General features: G+C 37.8%; 1 protein-coding gene across 1 annotated transcript; it reads right to left on the reverse strand.

Moving 5' to 3' along the window:
* Positions 1 to 11,113: 11,113 nt before the first annotated feature.
* bra (T, brachyury homolog) lies at positions 11,114 to 16,199 on the reverse strand. The gene is given in 7 exon segments (NM_001164895.1): positions 11,114 to 12,066; positions 13,558 to 13,728; positions 14,044 to 14,108; positions 14,643 to 14,704; positions 15,001 to 15,141; positions 15,264 to 15,528; positions 15,934 to 16,199. Coding segments are annotated over 7 exon segments (1,233 nt in total). The 5' UTR covers positions 16,128 to 16,199; the 3' UTR covers positions 11,114 to 11,731.
* Between the last annotated feature and the right edge of the window lie 10,278 nt (positions 16,200 to 26,477).

Consider the following 26,477-nt stretch of genomic DNA (forward strand, 5'->3'; position numbering starts at 1 on the left):
GAGTGTTTTTGGACCACCCCCATGATTTCAAATGATCGATCCCTTATATAAAAGGGCTACTTTGTGATTTAGTTGGCCACGTTTTTCCTGGTGGAAATAAACAATATAAGTTGGCTTTGTCTCGTAGTGGTAAGGCTTTGATTCAATGTTCGTGTTTGAATCGGCCAGTCACGTGTATGTTCGTGTTGTCCTTGTTTTAATATGATCATCTATCTCGTCCAGTTTTACGCACGGTATTGTGCCTTCTATGGCTGTTGACAGTTAACATCATGTGTTCGATAATTACGTGTTCAGTGTCAGTTCGGTGTTGGTGGTCTACTGAGTGACGTATCGACGTAACGTCGAACCATATTTTTGTTTGTAGTTTAAACATAAGCAAAAAAGACTATTTCTGTTTGGTAAAAAAAAATAGATGACTGCTTACAAAAAGTAGCAAAATAAAGAAGTTGGAAAGTTAACATGAACACGCTGCGACTATGAATTCGTAAAACACGTTTTGTATGTATATATATGTGTATATATATATTTATTCGCAGTTATAGTTGCAGGTTCTGTTTTATTTATTCTATTGTATTAATATCATAAATGTTGTAGATAGAGAAACTTGAATCTGTGAGTTGTTTGATTTTTTGAAACTTTTATATGATATGCAGTGGCGGCAGCACTGGGACAGAGGGGGGCGGTCGACCACCCGAAAAAATGTCGAGGGCGTCGCCCCAATAAAAATCAAGCTGAAACTCGTTGTGTCAGGAAAATTTAACCCTCAAAATGCAGGGAATAGCGTTTCAGTAGGTCTCGATTTCATATATCGCCCCTAATTCAAAATTCGTGCCGCCGCCTCTGATATGTATTCAGAAATAGCCGTGTGTCATTCTGGCGTTCGTCGATGCACTTTATATCGGATAACCCAATCTTGCCATCCATGATAGTGTGCGAATTGGTCCAATCAATGGAGGTTATAATTTCGATAGAAGACTTACGTGGGTTGGGCTACCTAATGAACTCAATGGCCTATTGTCTGCAGTGACTAACCACCTGTTTGATTATCTCTTGAGTGTGTATGCTTTCAATTATCTCAATATACCCGTGTTGTGTCTGTATGTACATGCTATCGAACACATAACGGTACATTAGTTGACACATTGGCTTCTGTGCCGTCACGATGAAGAAAACCACTTTCAGACTCGACGTTGATTGAGATGAACATGGCTCTGTTTGTAAGGCGTGCCCACCACCTGTATAATCACTCTTAAACGATCCACAATACACAACATGTACCGGTGTAATTGATATTTGTCTTGAGTGTTTTCATTTTGTTGATAGATTGTTTTATTTTGTTGTGTGCTTCTTAATTGCAGACTTATACGCCCACCTGAAAACCGGGCAGATCTAATCACATAATTTACAAAAATCAAGGTGTTTGTGTATGACGCAGCGACGCCCCCGAGGGAATACGGTTCGTTGTTTTGTTCTCGATGTACACCTTCAATTACAATGACGAGATCTGCACGCCGTGATTGAAACGAGACTAATTGAGGGACTTGTTCAAGACAAATCAGGTGACGTGAGTCCCTGGGGCGTTTGTACATCTCTTTGTAATAAGGTGTGAATTGCTATTTGATATGTTTACTGATTTCAGCATGCGCCAGAAACGCTAGGAAAACAAACCATGTAGTCGACACACCCATCTTTAAGCGCTTGTTATTTCGCTCACGAAATTGTGAATTCTATCTGTCAAGTTAGAACTCAGCATATTTCTCTACTGCAGAAGGTCGTGCGTCGGGAAATTGGTGTACGGCGGGAAGGTGCTATCAAACGTTAAAGGGACAGTCAATTGATGCTGCAACCATCAACTTCAGTACCCTACAATGAACATGTATTCACCGAAAGTCTAGTAATGCTATCGAACGTGCTTATTATAACCGACATTACCCCGGGTTTACGATTGATGCGTCATTCGTCAGCGAGACACCGAAATTAATTTTGCCGAGCGCTATTTCATTGTGCATTTCGTTTCATTTGTTTCGCATTAAATTGTCTTGTTTCTTTTCACATTGTCGAATACCCCTGTATTTTTAACGCTATATATGGTGTTACACAAACGCCATCGTTAAATTGATCCCACTTGATACTCGAAAACAACACTCATCTTTTGACACGCAGCGCTTTCAATTGTGTGCTTGAACGGTGTCAATTTTCAAGATGTCGCCGATCAATGCCGGTTTTAATCGTTAAGTCGTCTTCTCTTTCTTCTGGTATTAAACCTCTCTTATCGGAAGGTACAGTAAAACAGCATGTAATTACAGTATAATATTTACCGCCACACTTTTTTAAATGCTCATGACCATAAAAGTATAATTAAACTGGTCGATCGCCAGGTGTGCGATATCAATCTCGTTGCGCCAAGATTTGTTCCATTCCGGCTATTTTATTAAAAGTGAAAATGCCACTTTTCTACGGTCTGTGGGAGTAACGCGTTTCCTGAACAGAAGTTGTGGTTCTATTCCTAGCTATTTACACAAGTGTGGAAGTGTACTACTCTCAGTTACATACAATCTACACCGATCATACATGAACGCCGAAATTGTAGCAACGTGCATAATCTATTAAAAGCATTTTCGCAATGTAAGGTCCTTATTTATTTTATTTATATCTTATTTTAGCAAGGCACTCAAGTCAATTGTTTAATATGTTAATATTTTACATAGTTTAAAATGCAACGAGTTATACAGTTACTTGACAATCAAGCAAAGTTAGAAAATTCTTGTATATACATGTATACATATCCTCGTGTATAGCATTATGAAAAGTTATTTTGATAATCGCTTATTTGTCTTATTTGAATGAACTTGAAAAAAAAATTGTATTTATGTATAGTTATCCTATTAAATATAGTTTAGTTCTAAGCCGTGTACACCTAAATGTACAACAGTGGCAATGTAGCGTGTGCAATGCTCTGTTACAGTATATGATGACCAACTGACAGTGGGCATCAATCGTTAGTCACGATAGTCAACACTCGAGATTACTTGCACCACCCCGTTTTAAAACGTGTAATGCGAATGCGTTACAGTACCACCACAGTTACACGCAACGCGTGCCGAGCCACGGTCTAATCTCGCACAATGTAAACAGCGGATGTATCAGAGGTGATTGAATGATGGGCTAAAACATTTCCTATCCTAATCTCTGAGCTATGTGAGTGTTGACGTGTGTATTATGGAGAAGTTAATCGCACGTTTCGAGACAATGGTGTTGCATATATACATGTATCGACTCATATACCAGCATGCAGTAGAAACTTAAGTTCTTGGTGTTGATTTTGAAGCCCAGGCACATCTAATACGATTAATATGAATGTTTTTTTTCTCCAAATCACTGATGATGGTCATGAGTTCAGGATTGTTTGGTTTTATCTGTTGCAAAAACGGGAGTGTGAATGATTACCAATTAAAATTCGTGTTTGTTTCGGAATCAGTGTGATTCATATCATCAAACACGAAACTCGTCCGACCTTAGACCCCAATAAACATTAATGAATAATCTGAGATCAATTATTAGGATTAAATAGATTTCAATAATAATTAATATTTCAGGGTATGTTTTGTTTTGATGGTTATGCAATAGTTTTTTTTTTCTGTTTGTCCGGTGAAGTTATGAATGTTAATTTAGTGATTACAGGAATGAAAACTGCTTACGTGACCTAAATAATGTGGTTTTCACCGGGCTAAGATACCAATCGTAGAATCATGGATGGATGTGACCATGAACACCCGATTGTTCAGATTATACGAAGTATTACATTTAGTTTTTTTTTGTTTTTTGTTTTTAACAAATTAAATATTTTTTTTTTCATTTCTGTCGACGTCACTAAATCGAACATGACGCTCGTATGTTACTTGGATTGGGTTCTCCAAGTGCCATCAAATGTTGAGATACTCATAAAACTCTCGGCCCGTACTTGGCGATGACCTACCCTGTCACGCGCGTTAACACTGACCACTGCGAGACGCTGAGTCTAGAAAATCCACCTTCAGAGTTCATTTTGCGAGTACATAATATTCCGCTTATCAATAACTTCAAAAGAACACCGACTTTTTAGTGTCGGACGGGTTGCTGTGTTGTGGGGTATCGCATCAACTAACACTGCGTTCTTAATAGTTTCCGGTGGTCTTTCATTTTTATTTTATTTCGCTTCGACGTCGCGAAAGAGTATGTTTTTTTCAATACCTGTCCTCACCATTGTTCGGTTTCTATACATTTTGTTGGTTTCATCAATTGATGATAATGTTCGAAGTATATCCTGCCATGAAATTGACGTTTTCTGGCTGACTTCCCATCCCGTATATGTCAGTTACGACTCCGCTGTTGTTGTGGGTTTTTTTACAAGTTTTTCTTAAGGGGTCAAAACCGTTAATGTTTGCGTCAAATCTCAGTAGCCCATGAATACTTTTGATTCGAAGTTATTCGAACTCACTCATAACTTTGATTAGAAATTACTCGAATAAAAAAAACGAATTTCGACGAATCGCGGAAATCACAATTTTATGACTGGGTTCGTTTTATGGAGTTATAGAAGGTTATTTGATTGCTCATCGCCTATGTGTTTACCTGTGCTAAGGCGTAGTGTCGCCGCCATGAACTTCCTTTCACGTACAACTTTAAGTACATCCGGGGACTTTAGTGCATCCGGGACTGTCGCCATTAAAAAAAGTACGTTATTCATGTTACCGTGATATTCACTGTATTTATTAACAATTCAGGAACAGTTCAAACACCAATGACGTTACATCATTAAGTCATATAGCTATTGAGTCTTTGGGGATACTCCGCTGTCAATTAAAATTGAAAATTAAAAAAAAAGTTGTACATGTAAGTAGAACAAAAAAATTGAAAAATTCTCACAAAATGGAAATGAACTTGGCTTTATTTTAGACATGTTCAGCGGTCATTCATATTTGAGTCACCAGACTCACAACTCCAAAATTCTACCAATATTGAAAGGGTTGTCATAGTAACACTCTGCGATGTGTAGATACTATTTAGACAACATCACTGCACATAATTCCTTTACAGTGATATTACATATCTGATATTTACAGGTGCCCGAAGTTTCGCCTAACTATCTCTATCTCTCCCATTATACTTTTCTTAATTCTGCTTTCATATTGCGCCAAGCCTTGTACAACGCAATATAGTATTGAAATGAATATTAAAATTAATAAATGTGAACATTTATTTGTAAATTAAGTTACGATCGCAGTGTAATAAATTCTATATACAAGTTTTATGAAATGCATATTTTGTGCAGTCATATCCTATGTCATGAGTGTGGGCAAGTATTTCTTGTCATGAAACTAAGAAACGTCACATGACATACATGGACACAACTATTAATAACAGAAGAACACTTATATACATCGTCCAAGTTATGAATTGTGTAGTATATGTTAAACACTTTGAAATATGCGAACTCGTTGCACCTAATATGTTAGGTCTCGGAGACGTATTCCGCTTAATAAGGTCACTCGGGATCGAGGGTGTATTTAGTTTCGTACCGACTCGGCCACTGTTACATGCAGAATATTTACGACTATGCAATCTCTAACAACACGTTATTTATTTCAGTGATTTACTTTGAAATAAATAGCCGTCCGTATAGCATCACAATACTGTATATACGCGATTAACAGGACATTGACACTCATTTCTGCAGACCATGTCAGAGTGAGCAATAGTACGCGGCTCGTTTCATGTGGCTTGGCGTAATCGTGACTTCTAACAGGAACCAGTTTTAACCACTGACTCTGCGTGGTGTTTATATTCCGCAACCGATTTGTGATTATTTACGACTTTTTAATCGTCTTCTGACGCAAGCTCAGTTAATACAAGCAACAAGAGGTCATTGACTTGGCGGGCATTGACCTCTGTTGTTATGACTCAGGTACACAAACACCAGCGTGCTTGGTATCCAGGCGCGTCTGTCACTCTGCTCGATTTATATGACGTTTGCACGTTTGTATTGAGGCCGCGGCCTTTGCACTGATAGCTGTTATCAACCAAATTCACTTTATTTTGAGGGTTACATAGTTGTGAATGTTATTACGCATGTATATTCTTGTTTTCATTCGCTGTTGTTTCTCGGAATAAATTCGAAATTGCACTTAAATCAATGAAAGAACGCCACAGTCATATATCGTATTGTTGATTATTTTTTCAGTAAACTGGTATCATTTGAATTACAAATAAATAATAAAAATATTTACAAATTGGTATGTATGTTTTGTCTATGCTAGTTGAGTTGTCAGTGTGGTTAAATCAACAGGTGGTTCCTATCGCACGTATACTCATCGTATATATACTAACTTCTGTTTGTTAATAGATTTTAAATAAGTTTAAACTGAAACGGGTTGAAAATATTTCTTCTTTGAATGCCATATTTTTTATCACATTTCTGTGTCGCAGTACTATATGTACGATGTTTTGTCGCGTATTATGTTCGAATCTATTATTCAATAATTTTGGGATACTCATTCTGTCGTTTGTCGTACTGTGGGTCATTGTCAGTCGTAAGTTATTTTAAAGTTGTTTGTTATCACGAGATTGCTACTCAAGTACATGCACGTTGCATTATGGGAACCAAGTTTCGATGCCCCCCATGTTTAAATATCCAAGTATGTTTAGTGGGCCTAGCCTTAGAGAGTATAAGTTGTAATTGCTCTCACTTTTACGATTCATTGTACCCTTTTACGTTACTGTTTTATCACCTGAGTATCCAGCTTTTTTTGTATAATGAACCCCGAAACTCAAAGTCGTAAACTGAGATCAAAGAAGCCACTATAAATGTCCAGTCTCGAGACCCATGACTTTTTTGGGGGTGATCAACGGTGCGGTAAGTTCAAACGCTTTGCCCTGCAGCTATATGCGTGGTGTGTTTCTCGAGACGACCGGCGTGTCGCATACCACACCATGTAGAAATGGAAGAGAAAGTAGCTATGATAATTTCCAATTATTTCTTCAACCCAAGAACAAACTATTTCATTGCATTTGTTCAGCTATAAAAAAAAACTTATTTATCAGTCAGTATGCCATAAAGATTACAGTGATAAAAACCGTGACGTCATCAGACTCCGATTCATATTTCCATACTAGTACGTAACCATATATAGTCATGATTTATTAATTGCTGTAAGCTAAATTTAGACTAGTATGCAGTATCATGTTATTAACCAGAAATGAACACTGACAATCAAAGATACCAATGATAGTTCCAACTTCAATCATGATGGTCAACAAAATAAAGTGAAAAAAAAACATCGTCCAGGTGTTCCAATAAAAACAAATGTTTGATTTGCGAGATAACTACACGCTCCCAAAAAGACAATAAATTGTCTAAAATGCGCCAAAAGACCGAAAAACTGGATTTACGAGAGGGTAGGAGTACATTTCCGTTACCGAGCGACGAAGTAAGAAACGGGAATTCTGGCTTTTTAACTTGGCGTCTTGGTCAGTGTACACAGGTCCCTTGGGAGCCATATCGACAGCACGCTTGGCTTCTTGGCATAGCTGGTTTATTGGGCGAGGAAAACTTAAGTTAATGTCTTTACTAACTAGCGTTTTAATTCATTTGATCGTTTTTCACTTGGGGCAAAAAGTAATGAAAGTTGTACAGAAAAGTTTCGACACATGAGTGAAAGTTGGCAGACTGTAGTTTAGTCGCCGTTTTGCGGTTAATTGCGAACTTGAACGGGTCGGATATGATGCGAGGCACAGCTGGCTGATCAGCGCAGTTCCGCTCATTTTTACACAGTATTTGTTAGAAAAACTACGAATAGAAATGAGACTTTTGATTTTTACGTAAATGAGCTGATTGGCGTATGCATGGACGTCAAACAAATGCGTATTGTGCAAATTACATGTGATTGTCAGAGTTAACCATGAACCACGCGGGTGTCGAGGTAACTCATAAATCGTCCCTTCCCAATAACCAATATATGTTTTCGACCTAAACTGTTTGTTCTAGAAATGTAAAATATTGTCCGCCAGTGTGGACGTATTTGGTATTATGGATGCGACACGCAGTCGTACCCCTCGACGAAACAGATTGTCCGCGACGCTCTGGGCAATCGCGAGAGACGGTTACCCATCATGCTACTTATGGAGTGTTTGGCCACGTGACGTAATCTGTTGACATAAACTAAAGTGAGCTAACAGTACGGTGTCGAGAAATAAAGTTCACACCTTGAAGACGGTCAATTAGATTATAAGCTGTGTGTGATAAAAGCGCTCGAATTCGCCTCAAATTACGTGATTATCAACGCTTTAACAAGTAAAAAAATATAATAATTCTTATTAAAACATGAAAACGTAAGCATGTACTCCATGGAATTATCTCAAACTATGAATTCCTTGTGTTAATAAAGTACTGTGACACACTGCAGAATTGTGTATTTGTTGGTTTCTCCAAACGTCGCGTCAGCATCGCAACGTCATCTGAACGATATAAAACGTACATATACATGTCTATTTGGCAGTTGAAGTTGGGAATACACTGTTTTACTTGTTCATGGTCACCAGGTGTCGATCTGTAGCGGCGAGGTGTGAATACCGTCCTAGGTGAATATGTATACGATATTCAAAAACATTGCAATCGGTTTAAATCTATCTCTGATTTTATGGATGCGCTTCTCATGGAATAGCAGCGCATGAGGTGTTAAGAGTGTCAATTAACGAAGGCAATTAGGGCGAACGTATTGTGTGCTCCCTAATGAACGCCGTAACACTACGTAATTGATTGGGGATCTGCACAGTCCGTTGTACGGTGTCGCTTGAATTACTTGCCTGATTGTTATGTCAACTATGTAAGAATGGTACAAAGTCATAAACTCCGTTCGTATAGACATTGGATTGGCGATTCTACTAGAATCTCTATTCTCATAAACTGCATCGATGTTCTCTCTTCGTACCACAATTGCCCATAAAAGGCCACACGTATTGTCTAGCTGTTCCCCATTCGTACATGTTCAACGGGACGAGAATTAATTGACCATGATTGTTGTTTTTAAACTTTTTTCGACATCCACAATCACTTTTTTGACACTTTTTTTAAATTCTGGAAAAATTCTTGGAGCAAATACGTAATGGGTAAACGTCGCGATGAGATTCACTTTTTCAAAGTTCTAGAGATGTGTGTATAGTTTGTATTTTTTTCTAAATATAAGTTGAATATCATCATCTACATCACATGTGATACAAGTTATTTTGTATTTCAACCAATTTTCCGCGAATTTTCATGAATAGTTTTTCGTTTTGTGACGGATAACCGCGTCGATGTATGAGGCTATTACCACAAACAGTAAAGTGCTGGTTTGCGGAAAGTTTCAAATACCCGAGAAAAAGTGTGTGTAATACAGATTTGTGTCAGTCGGCACTCTCAAACACCTCGGTCCCAGCCTATTAAGCAGTTATACTAGTACTTGACCGTTTCATAGACGTCAATAAACTCAGAATAAAAGACACAATAAGCTAGCATAGCTCGACGTGGTTAATAACCGCCATGTGTGACGCTGACAACGATGGGCGGTAGAATTTATAGACTCCACCGAGCGATAATTGAAGACGAAAACCCACTTGCATTCTTCTGTATAATTTGACACCTATACGTGGAAGTGTGCTTTGCACTGAAAGTTTACATACAGTTTTCATTAGCGTGGCAAGTGAGTATTCTACATGTAGCTCAGGTATCCTTGTAGGTGCTTGTTCCTATGCTATTTGATAGCCTGTGAACGTTCTGTTTATCATATGGCACCTGCCCATGCCACGAGGTTGGTACCCGGATCACACCTGGTGTATTGGTGCAAAGAGCTTAATCTGCCACTAAGGTTTAAATCGCGAAATACAAACACGATATTTACTGAATGGCATTTAGTACGTTACCATATGACACCATATAAAATGTTGTATAAACTTACAGTTTTTACTTACTTTTATGTCATTTTATGTCGAAATTGTGTTCGAGTTTATATTAAGGTATAATTTATGCCTGTAATTTATTAATCCATATTTTCAAAACATCATCTAATAATTATCTTGCTTCCAACTTTTGTTTCGTTTTGTAAACACCAGAAGATATTTGGATAATAAGAACTTGCATTTACGACATGGCGAACAACTGTGCTACTTGTATCTTGCGTTGTTACTATTTGTATGGATCATATCTGTATTGTCCCAACCCCCTAGAAACAACTTTGAATTCACCACTTCGCGGTGGGTTCCATGGTCACGTGATATTATGTCCGACTAAGTCATCACTTTGCCATATTGTACAAACCTAGTTCGCAATATAGTCACTAAAAAGTCTTTCAAATACTAGCGTCTACCCCGAAATCCTAAAACATTAGTAGTCACAGAGTGCAAATTTTGGTATGCGGGGTCAGCTTCGAACGAGAATACTAGTTAAATGACGTCACGAAATAGAATATATCACATGCACCAGAAACCGACAAATAACCTACTACGTGTCGGGTGTCATGTTCAATTGGATAGTAATACAAATACACATCCGGGAAAGTTCGTTTTTTTCAATATATGTCACGTGGAAGTTATCACTGAAATACTGTATAAGGTCGAGCAGAGCTATATCATCATGACGTCATTGGGCGTATCTTGATTAATTTAATCATCAGAATGGCAATTTTCTGGGTCATTTGTCAGTCGTGACTGTGAAAATATGCAGAATCGAAACTATTAGATCTTTTGTTATGGTAAACACGACTCAATAGTCGGATATTTTCGATTGTTATACGATTTGTGTTTTGCCTGGCCTCTTGTATTAAACGTCCGTACATGAACATGCAAACAAAAATAGCAGAGGTTTAGTTTCACGCGAATGAAGATGAATATATCATGTATGCTCAGTTATCATACGGCAAATAGTGGAACGTTTTTATTTGCCCTTAGAAGGAGTACTAGTACTCCGCGGCGTGAATCTACGTCAGTTATGTAACAGAGCAAATATAATTCATTACCTCATCATTGCGGCCATTGGTTAATACAGTCAAAAAACTTGAAGATGAGATTAGGAGCGATTAAAACACAGACAGAGTAAAAGGTGTCATGTAGAAAAAATTCTATTTAATTCTTTCAGAAAAAATACGGCAGATAAACATTTACAATATATAAATATGAAGGAATATTTGGCAAGGTTATTATTTGAAACAAAAAAACGTAAACATTAAGGAACTGAGGAGACATCAACTCTGAAACCTGCATTTTATGAAATCGAATTCCGTTGAAATTAAAATCACTGTGTTGGAGTTGACCTTCTACATACCAAATGTAGCTGCGTAATTACATTATTTGAAATAAATCAAGAAAACTGAATTTGAATTAAAATAATAAAACAAAACAAATAAAAATTGCACTTACGTTCTGTGTGAAATACGAAAACAAACTATTCTTTAAATATCCCGAAAAAATGGATAGAAACTTTTAATAGAAGGTTTTAAGTACAAGAGAAAATGACTCAATTTTACCCTGAAACTTGTTACCGATTGTCGGTGCGATTGAAGAGGTAGGTATGGTCTTAGTCGTGGATGTCAATTTCGGACTTGAATGATTTGCCATCCATCCACATGAGGCGGTCACGGTCAACGTCATATAAAAAATAAACATTTTTGTTCAAAAAACTTATCAAAACTTTAAGAAATTGTCTTTTCAGTGCAAATAAGTCTTATACCAGAGGTGGCGTGAGGGGGTTCCATCCCTGTTTAGGCGCCGACAAAGTTTGGTGGGTTGTGTACGTGTCCGGAACGTCGGTGTGCGACGACTCGTAGATAGGCGAATGACCGGAATGTAAGCTGTTCGTTCCACTCATGGTGGCGGGGATCGAGCCGTATGGCGATCGAATAATTCCCGTTGGTATGGCTGTGTTAGCACTAGTCACCGGTGTTCCAATCTGCCACATTGATGGATATTGGCTGCTGGGGTGCGATGTGTGCGACGAGACGGGTAGAGCCGGCCAGTTTTCATGAGCTGACAGCATTGACTCGGCTGCGTAACTATTGGCTAGAGAAACAATAAAATAAAACATGATTAGTTAACATGGCGGAAAAATGTACAAATGTAAGTAAAAATCATTAAAATTAATCCAAAAAGATCAACATATTGACGGAGTTTTGGAAGTTTCTTGTAGTCACATTGTCATTGTCAATTCTAAATATTAATGACCACGGTTGCTGGAACGACCGGGTTAGATGTCATAAAAGTCGGACACCGTGAAGAACCACCTTGGTTCTTGGCGCCTATCAATGTTACCACCTTTTATTCGATTGCCAAATTACAGGTTTGAACACCGCGTTTAGTTGATTAGCGATAAGGGGGTTCTAATAAAACGAAATGACGGAAAATGAGAGTGAACTTGAACAAAAAGTAGACATACATGACTGGGCAAAAAAAAGAACTTAAAAAAAAATACAAGTTGGTAAAAGTTTGTCAAAATTTCGAACGGTTGGTTCAAATATGCGGCAATGTCACTAGAATTGGTTTCATTTTTGGTGAGAAAGTGGAAACGGACGAGAATAAAAACAAGAACGTGGATGACCCAAGGTGAGTCAGTATTTTTAATGTTTTTTTGACGAACGGCAATAAAACATAACAACAAATCGTAACGTGAAATTGAATTACAGGAGTACGTTGAGTGTCTGGTTAAAAAATAAACCTGATTGTCAAGGAAGAGTACCAGTTAAAACATTGCCAAAGCTATAAACTATTCATGGTCGTGTTTGGATGGGCCAAGATGGCCAATGAGATATAAAACCCAACAGCGCCATCAGCTGTTCGTCAAAACTTGGACAGTAACTAAGGAAACAAACAGGAAACGGGTGTGTGGAAATAGTAGTAGTTGCATTTGTAGTATGCAACTTGTATTTTTTAATCATAACGAAGTCGAATTATAATAATCTGAAAACTGAAATAGTACCACTCGTTCGGGCGAAGTCGTAAAACCGAACCCGTGTGCATGTGATATGTCGTAAAACAGTATTCCGTTTATTTAGATGCCTAATTACACAGGGTCGTAAAAAGATTGACAATGGAGTTTGAAAACGAAAATAAGCCATGTACTTGAGTCCCCAAAACGTTTACATACTGGGTATATGTAGTTGATAGAGGGGGAAAGGTAATCTTGTGACGCCGGCTATTTTTTGTGACAAAGAAGTAGCGTGGGACGAGGTGATAATAAAGTCAATTGTGGGGGAGATGGTACAAATATCAATTTGAGAGTCACGTCTGTTTGTCAAGTTATGAATCATACAAGGGCGTCAATTCGATTGAAAAAGTGTGTCTGTATACATCGATGGTCCGTTACTACTTTGGGTGGTACGGGTCAATATGAGTTGGTATATCCACGGCGTAATCGGTATGTTGTATCATAGAGGGTCCATAATTGCATGTCAGAATAATATATGGTAGTTCAATTTACAGTTATCAAAAAAGGGTATAAACGGATAATTAGTTTCACAACAGCTAATAATATAGTTATTATATGAGCGTACTTACCAGTTTGTGAGTGTTTTTGGTACGGTGATGGGTACGGAGCGCTTCTGTGAGATCTGAGACTGTTGTAGCGTTCACAGCCAGGTGCGCTTCCATGTAAACCTATACTGCTGAACTGTCTGGGGTCTGGAGCGGGACATAACGCACTCGTACCAGGGAGAAACCATCCACCAACTGTAACAAAAAAAAATAATTTGATTTGATTACATATAGATAATAATAACGACATGACATGAAATTAAGTACTGAATTACATATACATACAACGGAAAACGAACTAGTATTACGTAGGAATATCGCATATATGCGATGTCCTCGCTAACGGAGACAAAATCGATATATTATTGGTTTGGTAATCGGTCTAGCTATTTCACAGTATGTATTACAGCACAATACGAAGGTGATAACACTAAACTGTAAACAGTCTGGCGGTCGACGATCCTGTGACACTCTATTCTTATTATTGGTACACCCATTTCTCATACTTACGCTGTGAGCACTGTTGCTGCATGTCATGCACATGGGCCTCGGCAAATAGGTCTCTGCTATCACACCTGGAAATAGAAACACGTTTAGTTTTAGTTCGCGGCTGGGAGATCTCAAATTGTAACAGTTTATGTGAGCATGTGCGGCAGTAATGCGGGTGTGGGAAAGGTTGTATCGGGTGTTTGTGGGACCATAGGAGGGAAGTAAGGATGACGACAATACAGGGGTGGGACGATTAGCTACACAGCCCTGTCAATGCGTGTTTGGATAAGTAATTTACCAATCAATTTACTGGACAAGAAGTACACAAAACCACCCTCTTTTGGGTGAAAGTGTTGCAAAGACGTCAGACAAACACAGCTGTGAACATGACTTTTGTAAAAAATACAATGGGCTCGACGGACTAGTAAAAAGAAAGTTCAAAACAATGCCTGGACTAAGACAACACATTACAAAACGTAAATTAACACGTTGATCAAGAGACAGAGGGGTCAGTTATCGGTGAGTCCACGGCGGGTTGGAGCTTGAACAATTTAAAAGACGTGTTTTGTAGCTATGCGGGGCTTAGCGAAAGACGGGATGTGAAGTCCGTGATGTCTTACCTTTCTTTGGCGTCTAGGAAGGCTTTAGCAAACGGATTGTGTTTTATCTTGAGTGCAGTAATCTGGAAGAGAAAAATAGCAAAATTTGACTACTTGTACATGTACGTAGAACCATTTTAGCGCATAATGCCATGGGCATAACGCCGTGGCAAGGTGTCACAGAAGCCGTCGGCGAAATCAAAGACATACGTGAATCGGATTACAAGAAATCATCTCTAATATTGATAAGAAGGTGACGATGGCAAATAACAAATTAGCTGATATCATGTAAAAATATATCGTAGTCCTGGCAACGCGATAAAATCTTAGGAAATACGATAATACAAATGTTTTGTTTTAGTGAAAGTAAAACCCTTACCTCTTCGTTCTGATAGGCGGTAACGGCAATGAAACGGGTGTCTTTGAAAGTATGGGTGCTGACCATGCGCTGTTTTTCGTTACCTCCAACTTTGATGATATGAACTCTAGGTTCGTATTTATGAAGAGAATGCAGCATGATCTAAGTCAAATGGAAAAAAAACACGAATTAATTAAATTAAAATTCAATGATAAGTAAATACACAGCGTAATTATCAGATAGCACACACTCGAAGAACTAAATAAAACTTTTGTGCAACTTACATGCCCGCCGCCGTTGAGTTTATTTGTTAGTTTCACTTTACTGAAATTAACAGACTGCTTCATCCAGTGGGCTCCGAAGTTAGGCGAATCAGGGTGTATATAGACAGAACTCGGTGCAGCGGCTTCGGGTTTACCGCCGGGCACCCATTCACCGTTCACATACTTCCAGCGGTGATTGTCGGCGGCCACGAAGTCTAGAAGTACCGAATACATGGCGTTTGGATCCAGCCCTGAGATTGAGATACGGAGGACTGGAAACATTCGTCTATGAAAAACAAAAAAATTCAAATTGTATTGTCCAGGCACTCACGTTGCTATACTAGTATACAGATTTCAAAATATAACTAAGTTAGAACACTATATCGGCGAAACTGTTTATTCACGAAACTGTCCATTTAAGTGTTATTTTTCTGTTTTTGGTTAGACTGATGAACGAGACATACGAGATGCGTTTTTGTCTAAAGTTTTTATTTTTTATGAATACCGGCTTTCGATTGGCAGGTAAATCTGTAAACATTTGCAAACACAACGGCACACATCGGTAACTCAGTATTAATACAGTGAATTATTGCTCTTATAGCATGATTGCTAAACGCCAGTTCATAATTCACCAACCACCTAACAATTACATTTAAATCTTAATTTTAAAAACGACTTTTTGATTATTTACCTTCCGTTCTTGGTGACAATCATTTCATTTGTCAAATTCCCAAAGCGTTTCCATAATTCCACGTCTTCTAGCGATATTTTAACGTGTCGTTCCGTTGGGTCTCCCTTTTTGGTACAGTCGTTCATCTCGCTCTGCACGGCGCTCAAGAGGTGGTTCACGTTGTACGACGGTGGCTTCATGTCAACTGTTGTCATATCGTGTCTGTAGACGTAGAATTATCAGTATATATGTGTAAAAACTCAAAGGTCAAGTATACTTCACGGAGGTTATACGAATGACTACTTCTGACTGAGTGTTTGGACCCTATATAAGTGTAGCCCACTTAGACGTGCGTGTTTACGTTGATAGGATCACAGACCGCCGATCATGAATATTCAAATTAGTCTTCTGATTTCTGCCGCCTTTAGGAGAGTGTTAAATATTCATGACGCATTCACGAGATTTCATTGGCTAACGTTAAAATTTACGCCAACTTTGATTGTCCCCCAAATCCCCCATCTAATCCAGGCAGTTTTCACACCTTGTTCCGTCTGTGGGGGATGCCGCCACACGTCGGCCAGATTTACACTTGGTCATCTCCCGTCAGTCGTCTGGCTGTCAACTCTTTCGAAACTTGTCAAAATGACCTGGCGAGTCAGCCAGACAACTGTCGCAAGTAGATCAACGGTTGCTGTACAATAATCGAAAATCAATACCACAGAAGCATAATCGATAATCATTTTGTTTAAAACTGAACGTAGAATTGGCCTTGGAATTGCGTAGTCATACCCTCTTCCTTGTTCCAATTCGTCGGTCATTCCCGCCGGAAGTTGCTAACAAGTATATTTCAACAACTTCCGGGAGACAGGAACTTCGCTGTACGCTCGGTTATTCAATATTTACAGAATCACTCATTATAAACAAGGCCGATCACTTCATTCATATATCAATTAAATTTGCGGTCTGGCGTGTCGAGAGTCCGTACTTCTTGTTGGGTGGTACAATCCCCTTCGAAGCAGACAAGTCGCGCGCCTGGGAATCTCGCCATATTCTCCCCTCCTTCCCGCATCGCGCTTTGAAAAATACCGAAATTACCCCCCGATTTTCAAATGTGGGCGTGTTTCCATTCTTTTGTCTGTTTTACGACGATTTGTTTCTCTCTCTTTCTTTCACCGCCGACCCTATATTGATTGCAATTTGTTAGGGTGGCCACTGACTCTCTATTCTTTTCTTCCCTTAATAGCTTTAGTCTTTGTTTAATTCCATTAAAACAACCCCAAGTAATGTATATTACATACTTCTTGTGTTTGTCCATTTCAAATAATACATGCACCTGATTACACCCGAAAGGACATCTTTTATCTTTTTTATCAAACCACCACCAATTAAGTAGAACCGCACAAATCCTAAATTTATTATTTGCAAATACACTATAAACTTGAAGATTGTGTGTTATGCGCGAGTGACGTCATTGTTTACTATTAATGTAAATATGAATGTGTCGAGTTGCCGAAGCAAGTTCATGATGGGCAAGATGGTCTTTTTTCTAGACAAAAGATTTTCCGTGGAAATCACCTTCATCGATGTTGTGGAGTATGAATAAAATCCAGATATTTTTGTTTTTATACCTTATAGGGGCTGTGGTGGTCGCGCATCGTGTGCACGAATTTCATGTAAATAAACAATGTATTTTACACGCGTTGTATACGTCGCTATGAGTCTCACATCGAACAGGACGCGGCACGACGACTGTCGCACTTTAACCAATACGGGTATTGGAATGATTCGCTTATGTATTTGGCATCATTTTTTTTAAATAGGTATCATACTTCTTTTACACAGAATCGACACATGGTGAAGTATAACAATGAAAACAAACCGAGATTTGTTGATTTACACGAAAACACATCAAATCCGTTTATAAATATAATCAACCACAGACCCTGGGTTATAGAGGGAATGTGAATCAACCATAGAAGGTGTTTCAAATCAATTCGATCAGCGGTTATGCAGACTGGAGAATAGCGACAACACAAAAATTGATTTTATTATTTATTATTATGAAGACTTTCGTTAAGTGTTTCTCGTCAACGACGAAGTGTGATTTTACGGATATGGTCCCTGCACCGAGTGCGGGTAACAGTTGATCTCATTGCGTCGGTGTATGTCGACCTTTGAAGACCGGCCGCCAAATTGTCACGTTTCTGTAAACCGTTTATCAGTGCTTTCAAGACAAATTCGCAGAAGCTGACGTTATCGACATAGTGAACATATTCTCGTGGTCCCGAGAAAATGTTAAGATCGATGCTTTGTAGGTTTCGATCCTAACAAAAACGTCGTGAAATGATTACATGAATGCCATCACAGGATACCGTCACATTCCGTGATTTGAAGTGTCGATCACCTAATCAGAGAAAAAAAGAAAAACACATTCCGAAAGACAGTGGATTGTATTTCGACTCACTAAATACATAGTTGTTAATTTGTTACTTTTGTCTCAGTGCAGTTTGTTTTTTATTGTCTTAGGAGGGTGTGGTTGTATTTCGTATATTTGTATAATGAATGTGCATCTTTGGTCCTTCATTTCTAAAAAAAACAAAAAAACTGATAATTCTAAATTGAACAAATAAATGCTTTGATTGACGATGTTACCGTGATCTCCATCAACGCGACCACTACGAATGAGCATGAAATTAAATAATCCATAATTCAACCACGCATCGCATACTAGTAGTTTTGAAATAGGTGGGTTGGGATTTATTTCCCACTATCGGAAATGGCCGATATAGCACAATCACAAGGAAAAAGGATCAGTGAATTATCATTCATGTTACGTTTATACCTTGTTGTGATATACGGTTATATTAAATCTCACATGGTCCGATCTTACCGACGTTTTATGTCGGTTAGTTTTTCCATTAGTAAGTAAGAATTGTCCCTATTGTCGCCACGGCGACGCGTGTCATGGAACACAGCGATATTAACATTTTGAGCTCAACATAGGGTAAATTTGTCCGCATTTTCTGTAATTTTCACTGAATTCGATCGTAATATTGGATTAAACAGATAAAATATTACATTGCTTTTAGTTTTTGTCACAAATACTCCTCAAAATTTTCTGTAGACAAAGCAGACTACAACTTGGAACTATTTGTGGACGGTGTCTTAAGTAACTTGATTTTGGTCACGGTGTTTAAAGGGTTATGAGCAAAACGCGATACACTAAGTTAGAAACGGCGTTAAGTGCGCAAATGTCGTGTAACATGCGTGTAAATTAAGTTACTGTACTTTTTTATCGGGTTACGAAAATCATTCAATTCTTGATCCAGACACCTTCGTGCAATAGGATTTCGTACATGTGTCAAAAGCATTCCGAGACTATTATTCGTGTATGGCGTGTGCTTTGATCCATCACAATAGACACAACTATTTTTTAATTAATTGATATTCCCAAAAATGATAATTCTATGATAATCTTGATAATTTGTAACTATACGCCACTGTCGATAATTGTATTTACATCTCTCTACTATACTGTAAATCGACAAATTTTTTTACGTGTAAGTTTCAACTTTTGAAAAAAGGGATGACACGAATTTCAAAATTCAAACAATGTAATTATGACCACGCATTGAACTTACGGGATGAAATTGACACAGAGATACATGCCTTCGACGTTAAGTTTTATTCAACATTGTCAGAGAATGTGACATTGATTAGAAAAATGAAATAGACTACTAGAAAATAACAAATAAATTCAGAAACCTTCAGAAGTTGTCATTAATGTGCATTTAGATGATTTTGAATTATAGAAACGTGACGTGTAGTTGCACTTTTAGCTGATATTCGTGTGAAAATCAACATCATTTCATTAATCTGAGCAAACTATGAAGCAACGTCCAATTAAAGTTATTGTTTGCGTTCTAGTATCGAGAAATACACATATCGCAAAAGTCGCGTGTACATGACAAAAAACGACTAGCTTCGATTAATTGTCCAATAAATTGGACGATTCTGCAAATTTATATCACAGATGACCTTTGGAACTCACTGTCACAAAAGTTTACCTAGTTTATACGTGTATTGTAACATAAGGGATTGGGAATTATAATTATAATTTTTCGCGGAGGTTAGAAACGGCCGAATCCATATGTACTTATGATATATTTATCGAATATATACATAAGAGTTTCACATACTAGTATTTTGGCATGATCAACTAAGATTTTTATTTTCTGTTTGTGAATTATATTTTGTGTTGACTTTGTAAGGACTCAAATTCAGACGAATACACAACAATCTCTTTACGTTTACAACGTTGTGTTCAGTGTGGGCTGTGCTGGGCAGGCGGACAGGTTTGCTGAGAGACGCGAGGCGCAGTATCTTCCTCCAAATACAAGAGCTGTTTTTTTCAAACGAAACCAGCGTACGTTAGAAATGCGCACCGTAAATGCGACAACACTGCTTATATTTGTCGCCTACTTTTTAATCGTCAAACTCGTCGATTACATTTGTTGGCGAGCGAGAAACTTATAAACAAACCGCATAGCCTACGCTGTGTCGTTTCAAATAAACACACTTGTATATTACATTCCCTGAATGAAAATGTCTAAAAGTATTCCGCATCATGAAAAAAAAAAACGATTGGTTAACCACAGAATGGCAGCACATATACAAAGGATTAATCAGTACATGTGCCAATGTATATATCTAGTACAGGCAGCTGCATGTGATAATGATATTTTTATTTTAATCTTTAATTAACTTGAAATGTTGTTATATGAAATCAGCTAACACCCAGTCAAAAGCTGACATTCAGAAGCATACATACTATACCGGCAGTTATTCTCTATGAAATATCTTAATTATAACATGATAATATGCAAATTGATTCGCGAGATTTGAATGCACATTTTCATTGTGTAAATCGCGACTCTGAGCACCATGAAACAACAAGTTAGAAATTGGCTATATATCTAGAAAATATCCCCCGTATATCCCCAAATCTCGCACCATTTTTAGCTAAACATACAAAATCTGTAAGTTCGAGCCAAAGATCACAATGACACTTCAGTGATAGTTTTAAAACAGTCGTTCTAACACTATCTAACTCAGCATTCGTTTGTAACTTATCATAATAGACACAACAGATACACGGTCAACGAAATAGCGTAGGAGATCGTTACAATCATTACCCAATCAGTAGAGAAACAGAAAGTCGCCTTACTTTGATGCCATTGTTTCCCTGGTACGCTTTTTTTCTTTCGGGTTGTCGTATTCGCTGGCGGCCACTTTCAAAGTTCTTTCTTTGTCATGTAGCCAATTAACACTATTTTAAAGCCCAAATGTGCAAAGATATATATGCAATGTATGTGAGACAGGAGACGCGACCGTCTCGCGGGCGATAGACTTTCTAGAATAGACCGACTGAGGGCGCTTCAATGAAAAGAATTGGCACACGTTCGCGAACAATTGCTTCTCGCGGTATCACCAGATTACGTGTTTGAGGGCAGTGTTTGGAATCTAGAGAGACTACTCATTGTAAGTATGAAACGGAATAAGACGTTTTTGCTTATACTATACATTAATTACGCAAAAACCTTGAATGATTGATTATAGTCCAATCTAGACCCGATTCCCGGCCTATGTTTCACGAGTACAATATCGGACACCAACGGGCACCAGAGAGATAGAATAGTGTAGCAGCAAAAGACAGGCGCAAGTCTAAGCCACATTTTTGTAGATTTCTCATGGCGCTCTGTAGTGAATACCAAATTCTCTCTGTGTTTTTGTTTGATGTATACTGCCACCGCATCCTGTAGCTAACTGAACAATGTACCGTTATTGTCCACTTGTCACTTGAAATGGTGATGGTGGTGTGATTTTAATTATGTCTTAGTTTCGAGAATTCCAGCGAGTGAAGTGTGGTATGTTTAATATGAATGACACGTTTATAGTTAGATAGAACGAAGTAACACCATCATAGGTGGCGCTCTACAGTGTTCTACTACCTAAGCCTCATTTGCATGCAACATTCTCAACAACCACGTGCATTTATTCCCTATAATATAGTATATTATTGAGTTTTTGAAAGATTAGTTGTGTGAGCAGTGCCACATTTGCTAGAACATTTGCAACCTCTCTTTGCAAATTGTGATATTCTGGAAATTGGATCCTCGTAGTTTTGTCAGTGTTTCAAACAAATATGTAAAGGGAGTGGTAAAGACCTAGTGAATATAGGCTCTACAGATGTTGACGTTCACGACTTAAAAAGGCTAAAGAGTGAGTGAATATACGTTACAAACAACTAAATTATTCAAGAACTCAAAATTAAAAAACAAAAGATTTTGACAATAATATTTCTAGGTGGCGCCACACTGCATGGATAATTTAGACGTGTTTTATCAATTACTGCACATAACATACACCAAACTTACAAACATTGTTTACATTTGTCGCGACTTTAATTTGTAGAATGTATGTGAACATATACCATCATTCATATTTTTAGTCTATTCAATCTACTAGGATATTGTAACAGTTTGTGTTTGGGTTACAAACAAACGATTTTTGACGAGTGTCAGCCGAAACCGAGAAAAAAAAAAACATCTTTTCGGTTGTCGAGGGAAAGCCGTGGTGTGACGTGACGTGACGTGAAGCTAGGCGTTAATATGTTGCTCACGAGTGTCTGTTCGATTTACGCACTTTGATTTACCATGTCGTTTATACGCTCCTATTCACTTTTTTCAAGAGGCTGATTTGCGTCATCCTGTGTTTAAACAGTTCAATTGCTCAAATTGTGCGTGATTTTTGGTCACCAACCGTTAGATTTACAAATTCAGCCGTTCTGGAAATCCATATAAAGATATTTCCTGTCTGCTAATTTAACCTATTGAATTATTAAATTGGTCGATAGACACGTCTGGTGCCATTGAATAGGAACAGTAATCCACGCAAAATCCAACTTTTGTAACAACGTGCTAGCCGGCCGTCCAATTAACACCACCAATTTGGGACGGTACGTGTGTCCAGGACGGTGGCTGCTAGACTATAAATATATGGACTCGGAGGTCATCCATTCGTGACTAAAATATAACTGCCATAAATGGTGTGAACATTGTAATCGCGACTACTAAAATTGGTCAAGACACAACCGTTTTTCAGTATATACCAACGAGAATTAAAACACATATAGTTTTAAGTCTATGTGCAAACTGGAATGTACCCTTTTTCTATTTTTACAGGCTGATTATATCGTTATACATGTCATTACGTCATCGTGTTTCAGCTGTATCCCACCATGGAAGTATAGTTCCATGATCCCACGTATTTGTATTGAGTAATGTTATTCTACAGTCATTCAGTGTGGTGCAAATTGATATCGAAATACGTGACAAAAATAATTGATAAATATATAATTTATGATAAATGGCCATACCATACATGATATGCACGAAAAGACAATCAAAATAAATCAAATTAAAAAAAAATTACTGAATGTTATCAGATGGGTGACGCGATCAGTGGAAATTTTAGCAAAAATGTGGGGAGGCTTTCAAGTTCCTCGGTTTCGGTCGTGAAATTCAGTCTTCAGCCCGAGCGATGATTCAAATTAATGGTGGGTCCCATGTTTTAATCTGACCACGTGTGTATCAGTAGGTACATACAATTCTCTATTTATGAATAACTTTATATTTTAGTGTTCTAACTAAATATTGATATATGTTGTATACGTATTACCCAAATCGGTAGATCGATGTATAAAGTTAAAAAATGTATCGATAATGGAAATTTTATAATGATTACTTTTCTTACATTTTTATATTCTTATATACTTTTATATTTTCACAGCCCGTATTTACTGGATCGCTACAATGTACATATATTTTACGTGCCAAAACTGAGCCACCCACATATCCTTCATATATGTCTGGTGCATTTGACCTCTAATGTGCGAGGAAATCCGCGCGAGACCCAATAAACAAGGCAATTCATGAACAACCAGACGCATATCAAACGTGCCAGTCGACCACCCCTTTTTTTTAGTTGAACAATCAACACCTCCTATCTACTGTTTGACACGATCCGTAAAACCTTGTCGGACTTAGAGTGTCGTGAAAAGATTGCGGGTGATGGAGTTAACCCCTCAGCCTCTTCCCCACTGTCTAGATCAATTGTTGACTATTCATTCACACAGACGTGTTATCACATCGGTTGTCAGAGCTTATGAGTGCATAATGAGTTGTTAGGTACATTTCTATTGATATATATTACATAGAATTTTAACAAATCTAGCTTGAACCACATCTCAGTGTTAACGTAAATATGTGAAGGCCTCCCCTTACATCTTCGTCAGCCAAGGTTCATTTATTCGGCTATCTGCTCCATGGATGTTCGGTTGCAACGAAACCGTGCGAATCGGACGTATTGCATTGAATTTCCCATTTTTTGAAATAATCACATCATGCACTACTTATAACGTTTTCGTGGTGGTTATTCAACTGTTGATAGTATCTTCATTTTACAGTGCGTTATTCTATAACGTATTTATTTATTAATTTATTTGGTTGTTTGTTTGAATAGTATATACATAAATCGGGCGTACCGAATCCCATATACAGTACACATTGTACGATAAAAGTTCGGTTGGCGCACTACAAGTGGTTTAGATGAAATAGCAGGTGTGTTATTATTGAACACATTTACCTTCTTCCATGAATTCCACACAGTGGATTCATACTCTTCTGTGAACTGAGGAAATATACGGCATTTTCAAAGGATGTGCATGACGAAAACCGTGACTGTTCTATTTTATGAAGCTGTATTTACGATAAACGAAATGGAATCAGATAACTGTCACAGTACAAATCATAACTACTCCCGATTTTTAAACTACGACACGCTTTTTAAAGCGGTGTTAGGAACGGTATAATTCAAATTTCTAGTTGACTTTTTTTTGGTAAACGAAATTACATGTCATTTACGGATGTTTAGATCTGGATAACATGCATGACACCATGAAGACAATATTTATTTAATTTTGAAGCTTCATAAAGCTTCAAGATTAAATAAATATTGTCTATCAATGCAATCTGTCGAAAAGTTTGCATCGTCAGCGTCAGGAGTCATTAACATAAATGATAAATATTAATGGCACTTCAGAGCACGCTGAACACTAGTCTGAACATTGATTGTCTACAGCTCTGAGAACGCATAATCAAATAAGATTTAATAGTGTCGGATGCTTCCACTAAAACCATCTAATGGTCCAAACATTAAGCCTGTGATTCAGGGATTTGAAGGCCTTACTAAAATTTGTGTACACACGGTGAACTTGAAGACTAGAGGTAAAACATTCTGTTAGACAATCAACATAGCTTACAAGATAGCATACTTTGTGTGGTTTAATACAAACTTATTGTAAGTTATAAATAAACTATTTATTGTGATTGAACAAATCGTTGTAAATAACTTTAAGTTTAACGTTAGGTCATTATTTCATAAGGTAGGTTTTATTTAGTGTCTCAAAATTACAATGTATATATCTTATGGCTTTTCCTGGTATGCATGGAAGATGAAGGTGAATCCCCTCCCTTTCCCGGATGATGAGCGACACGTTAACTTTTAAACCACACTCCGGATTATTGAATGCCTAATATTACTAAAGTGATATTAATATTTAGTCACGCTAATCTTATAGACCATAGTTACCCGGATCCATCCTTATCGCAATAGGTTGATCCAATCGTTTACACAGTGCGCCACCAGCGGTAAATTGGTCTAAGTGTACACAACGACCACTAGATGGTGCTGCTTATCCGTCAATCCACAGGTGATTGTAATGGTTACAATAACAGTATGTAGTCTACTTCTTTGCGTGGATTTAAAGCATGGAGTGTGAACGCGGCTAATTTTTGTAGTATATTAATATCGGCTAAAGAAAGTAATTGCACAGAGTGTTTGAAACATGGTGTAGCAATGTGTTGGAATGTAGTGGATGATAGAATGGCGAAAAAACTACACACTTAAAAAACTTCATGTTTATCTTTTATCTCTCTGCTTCCATAGAGCAAACACATTCTATTCTATTCTATTCTATTCTATTCTATTCTATTCTATTCTATTCTATTATCCTGCAATCGTATATAAAGTAGGACCGTGGTATCGTTGGAAACGTGTTCCTGTCCTTGCCCGTGGGCGATTACGCGATAACTACCTCATATTACAATAGCTCGACTACGGGACACACATCAGTTCATTTCATTAGTCAACATCCTCACTATCCCTTTTCTTTCAGAGAATTGTACATTTATAGTCTCTATATCACATTCGGTGCTGACGTGTAGGTGATTTGTGTAATCCTGCGGCTGATCTGCACTGGCTCGGAAGATGAATTCTGATTGGCTAAAAGAACAAAAAAACTTGTGGCGTTGAATGCACGTTCATTGTCAGTATTGTTATGCAAATTCAAACTAGCTAATCATTTACAACCTTCCGAGCCAGTGCAGATTAGCCCTAATCCTGCAAAGACAAACAAAAGAACGTGACGTAATCAGTGAAGCCCC

This window comes from Saccoglossus kowalevskii, chromosome 11 (genome assembly GCF_978046115.1).
Source record: "Saccoglossus kowalevskii chromosome 11, keSacKowa6.1, whole genome shotgun sequence".
NCBI classification, from domain to species: domain Eukaryota; kingdom Metazoa; phylum Hemichordata; class Enteropneusta; family Harrimaniidae; genus Saccoglossus; species Saccoglossus kowalevskii.